The 4714-nt window shown below is 48.7% G+C and overlaps 1 protein-coding gene across 1 annotated transcript; it reads left to right on the top strand.

The window, feature by feature from the left end:
- Positions 1–861: 861 nt before the first annotated feature.
- LOC125506818 (40S ribosomal protein S10-1-like) lies at positions 862–2080 on the top strand. Its single transcript, XM_048671517.1, has 5 exons — positions 862–922; positions 1011–1059; positions 1472–1698; positions 1747–1839; positions 1961–2080. Exons 1-5 carry the CDS (start codon positions 920–922, stop codon positions 2078–2080), a joined length of 492 nt encoding a protein of 163 aa, XP_048527474.1. The 5' UTR covers positions 862–919.
- The last annotated feature ends 2634 nt before the right edge of the window (positions 2081–4714 follow it).

Here is a 4714-nt window from a genome sequence, read left to right as displayed (position 1 = left end):
TAAATAGCTAAGATGATCTAACATCTTATTTTTTAAATTTATCACGACCAATTCAATTGGTCATAATATTGTATTGCGTTCTGATTGGTCCGTGGACAAGGCACACGGATCATGCACAAAACACCATTGGATCTTCCCGGATCCAACGGTAGCTGTCGCTCCTCGCCTCCCCCACCAACCCCACCTGAGGCGAAACCCTAGCTGGCATTTTCCATCCACCCCCGCCTCCATTCTTTCTTTCTTTCTTCCTCTCCCCTCTCCCCCGATGCAGATCCCCTCGTCCCCCTCAGATCCCCCTCCCCCGATCCCAGCAGCCGGCAGCGACCTCCCCGCATCCATGGCCTCCCCGCGCCCATCCTTGCCGCATCGCCACCCCGACCCCTCCCTTCCCCACCGCATCCAGATCTCCGCCGCCAACCTCCTTCCCACCCCCTCCCCGCACCCGCAGCGGCTCCCACCCTCCCCGCACCCGCGCACGCCGCCGTTGGCTCCTCCACCTCCAGGCGACGCCGAGCTCGCGGTCTCCCTCCCCAAGATCGCACCGGAGCCCGCGGTCCTCCTCCACCTACAGCTCGTCTCCTCTCCGGTCGCGCCGCCGACCTGTTCGTGGTCGGGCTTCGGCGAGCTGAGCAGCAGAGCACCGATGGCTCCTCCTCTCCCCCTGCAGCCGCCTGCCGCGCCACCCGCCTCCGGATCCCTCCGCCCGCTCGCGCCCCTGCTCCCTCTCCGCCTACGGGGCCGCGCCCCTCGCGCTGCTCCCCGACGACGTGGGCGGGCACGCGGGCCTCGACCCGCGGGGCTTGGCCAAGTGGCGGGCGAGCGATGGCGTCGCGAGGGGGCCGGAGGAGGCCAGGGCGTTCCCCTGCATGCCGCGGCGCTGCCGTCTCCGCCCCCGCCTCCTCCCCCGGCGCCCGTCACCATGGTAAGCATCCCCAGCCGAGTCCACTCTCCCTGTTGGTTGCCCCGGTCGTAGAACCGCCTAATCTGACCTCCCTTGTCTCCCTCCGCAGATCATCTCCAAGAAGAACCGCCGCGAGATCTGCAAGTACCTCTTCCAGGGTGAGCTCCTCCCCCTCCCCCGCCCATTTTACGCACCGCGCCAGCCGTGGCCAGGATTCAGATGCCATCTCGTTAGTCTTCTTCTGTAGGGTTCGATCCATGTGTTGCGTAGGGTTTTAACCATGTTGCCCCATCAGTGTTCTTGGCACCCATTGACCGCAGCGAGTTCGCTCTTATGCGCGGTTGCTGCAAGGTTCGAGAATAGACAGTTTGGACACCACTAACTTCCTAACTGTAGAATCTTATTCATGTCAAGCTGCAATCTGGAAGAATTCTACTAACTATTACAGTAGTCTGAGCATCTTAACTGAATTCCTTGGTGCTAATTTCAACTTTTTATGTGTGCAAGAATGCCACTCCTTTGGATGGACTGAATGATTTTACTGATGAATCTATTGTGATGCATGTGCAGAGGGAGTCTTGTACACCAAGAAGGACTACAACCTGGCCAAGCACCCCCAGGTCGATGCCTTGAACCTCGAGGTCATCAAGCTCATGCAGAGCTTCAAGTCCAAGGAGTACGTCAGGGAGACCTTCTCGTGGCAGCACTACTACTGGTACCTGGCCAACGACGACATTGAGTTCCTCCGCACCTTCCTCAACCTGTCGTCTGAGATCGTGCCCAATCGATCATGTGATGTGATGTGATGGATCCCCTTCCATGTCCATGTGTGCTCTTCACTTCAGATGCAGACGCAGAGCCGCGTGCAGATGACGGAGGCGGACAAGGAGCATAAGAAGATGCTCGACAACTACTCCCAGCAAGCCGACGACATCAAGGTACCACTTCTCCTTCGATTCGATCAATGTTTGATCTAGTGCTGGTCGTGGGTGCATCTGAATTCCGTGTGGACTGGGAACCTGAAATTGCGACCCTACTGTCGGTGTGGATTCCTTGCAGGCATCGTACAAGAAGTTGATGACAGATGTGCAGTCATCTCCGTCTCGTAGTACTGCAGAGGCTCACCAAAGACATCTATCTTCTCAATTTTACTGTAGTGTTCTTGATATCTACCTGTAGTGTCATGAGGAATAAATCTCCTCACTTCATATGTTGCCCTATGGAATTCAGCAGAAACTTTTTATCAACACTAAGTTCAGATTAATAGGCGCTGCTTAACATACCTAAGAGTGTAGCATGTTGTGAAGTGATGCTGCAACTCCAGAGTAGACAATTATAACATATTAGTAAAATCAGTATGCATACCTGACTTGTATGTATTTTTTCAAGGTCTATACAAGTGCCATCTTTGTCTGGCAACATCTTTTTATCTTGTTATTTTAGTCCATGAGTGTTGTGTTGGAGCATCACTGACTTGTATGGTTTTCTTAAAGGCCTATAGAAGTGCCATCTTTGACTGGCAACATATTCCTCCTGTGTCATGTCATGTATCTATTTGACCTTACTTGTTTTATGTGAATGATGTATTACTTACAAGTGTCAATGTACTGATGGAAACAGTGATTGTTTACTTGTGACTAATCTGCTTTCCATCTCATTTGTAGGAGTTCCCGAAATGCCCGACTCCAGCCCCGTCCCCCCCCGACGCCTGGTCATGGCCCTGTGCATGGCGGATGCGGCTTGGTCGCTTCCTCCAAGAACCTTGTCCCCTCGATCTTGGTGCGGCAGGGGGCGCATTCACCAGATCCGCCGGCGGACATCAAGGCCATGGCTTGGACCTTGCTGCCCTCTACCAAGGAAGGAGCGAGCTCGTGTAGATGACGGCGGCTGTGCTCCACACTCGCGCAGATGCTGGCTGGATTGCTGCCCCTGTCGTACAGTACACTATAGGTGAGCAGATCCAAGCCAGTCCGTCTATCTCTTTGATTGATGGATTCAAACCATGCCATCCGTCAGTACGTACGTACGTGTATGATTCAACAAAATCATGCCTTATTACACCACTGCAGTACACGCTATGTATCTATCATTGGTGGACGGCATCATTCAACAGTTTAGTTTGGTGATGATTACCTAGTTTGCAGCAAGGAATGCACTAGGTAGTACTTGTATAAATTAGCCACATGGACTAACTGCCTGCCTGCCTAATTGAACGAATCAATTTGATTAGTATGTTTGCTGCCATTTTGTTAGTCTGCAGAAGCATATCTAGTTTGTTAGTCAGCCACTTTTTTGCTAGAACCATAAATCCCGATGCATGCTGATTATGGTCTGGTTTGTTAGATCTGTTCTGCTGTTGCTTAAAATTTGACTGGATTCTGAATGTGTATCTGCTGTGTATCTGCTGTTGCCTGGATTCTGAATGAACATGTCAGTATACTATATACCCAAAAAAACATGCTTATAGTTCTTTTCATTTCTATGATCAATTTAGTTAGAGTTTCACATGTCAGTATACTATATACCAAAAAAATCCTAGCCAGTGAGAACATTTGTCACTCCATGAACACATACTGGTTAGTGTTAGTCATACTATTTATCTACATGGCATTTGATGTCAATTCTTGCTTATAAGTTATTGGATCACTCCATGAACCCATTCTTATTCTTATATTTTCATTCTTATTCTTTGCACAGGTGAAGTGTGAATCCAAGGCCGAAGCTGTGAATCATATCAACAAAGAGGAGCATATTATGTCTTGTAATTGTACGCATATCTGGGTTGTAGTATACTGAATTGTAATAGACTAATGTAGTCTTATTTTGGACGAATTTCATTTACCCTCTAGTTTGTTCAAAACAATGATTGTGTATGTGATTTGAATACCCGTGAAATGGAAACCTGACAAGAGGGTCCAAGCTATAATGGTTGTTTGACAAATTTTGAAATTTCTTACATGTGGGACTTATTTTGAGATAAGCATGACATGTGGGGCTGGCTTACTAGTGGTACCCCAATGTATAATGGCTGAAACTAGAAAAATCAATGGACTAAAAAGGCTATGGCCCAAAAATAAAATGGCTTAAATGTTGGGCCTGGCCCATGTAGTTGACCAAAATTAATCAAGAAAAAAATATAAAAAAGGCTGAATTGTTGGGCTAGGCCCATGTAGAAAACTGAATTGGACCGGGCTGAATCTTGTGCCACATCAGCTTGCCACGCTGGATGCTTACGTGGCCTGGAGAGGTTGCTAGTGACCAAAACGCCACAGTGGACATATTTTGGTCATAAACGTTTGCGACCATTCCAGAAGAAAGGTCGCTATAGTCAGTTTACGACGCCCAGCTTTTGACCTTATGTTTTTGGTCACAAAAAGGTCATAAATGGAAATTTGTGACCATTCAGTGACCAATAGTGGTGGTCATAAGTTGACATATTTCTTGTAGTGGATGCTAAAAGTTGCGGAGGTAGAAATCAAGAAGGAGCATCAAGTGTTGATGGTCAACAAGACCACTAGTTTCAAGAAGAAGGGCAAAGGGAAGAAGGGGAACTTCAAGAAGAACGACAAGCAAGTTGCTGATCAAGTGAAGAAGCCCAAGTCTGGACCTAAGCCTGAGACTGAGTGCTTCTACTGCAAAGGGACTGGTCACTGGAAGCGGAACTGCCGCAAGTATTTGGCGAATAAGAAGGATCACAAAGTGAAAGGTATATTTGATATACATGTTATTGATGTGTACCTTACTAATTATCGCAGTAGCGCTTGGGTATTTGACACTGGTTCTATTGCTAATATTTGCAACTCGAAACAGGGG

The sequence above is a fragment of the Triticum urartu genome, chromosome 5 (genome assembly GCF_003073215.2).
Source record: "Triticum urartu cultivar G1812 chromosome 5, Tu2.1, whole genome shotgun sequence".
In the NCBI taxonomy this organism is placed as follows: domain Eukaryota; kingdom Viridiplantae; phylum Streptophyta; class Magnoliopsida; order Poales; family Poaceae; genus Triticum; species Triticum urartu.
Note: the sequence above shows the minus strand (reverse complement) of the source record. Positions and strands in the feature narration are given on the sequence as shown.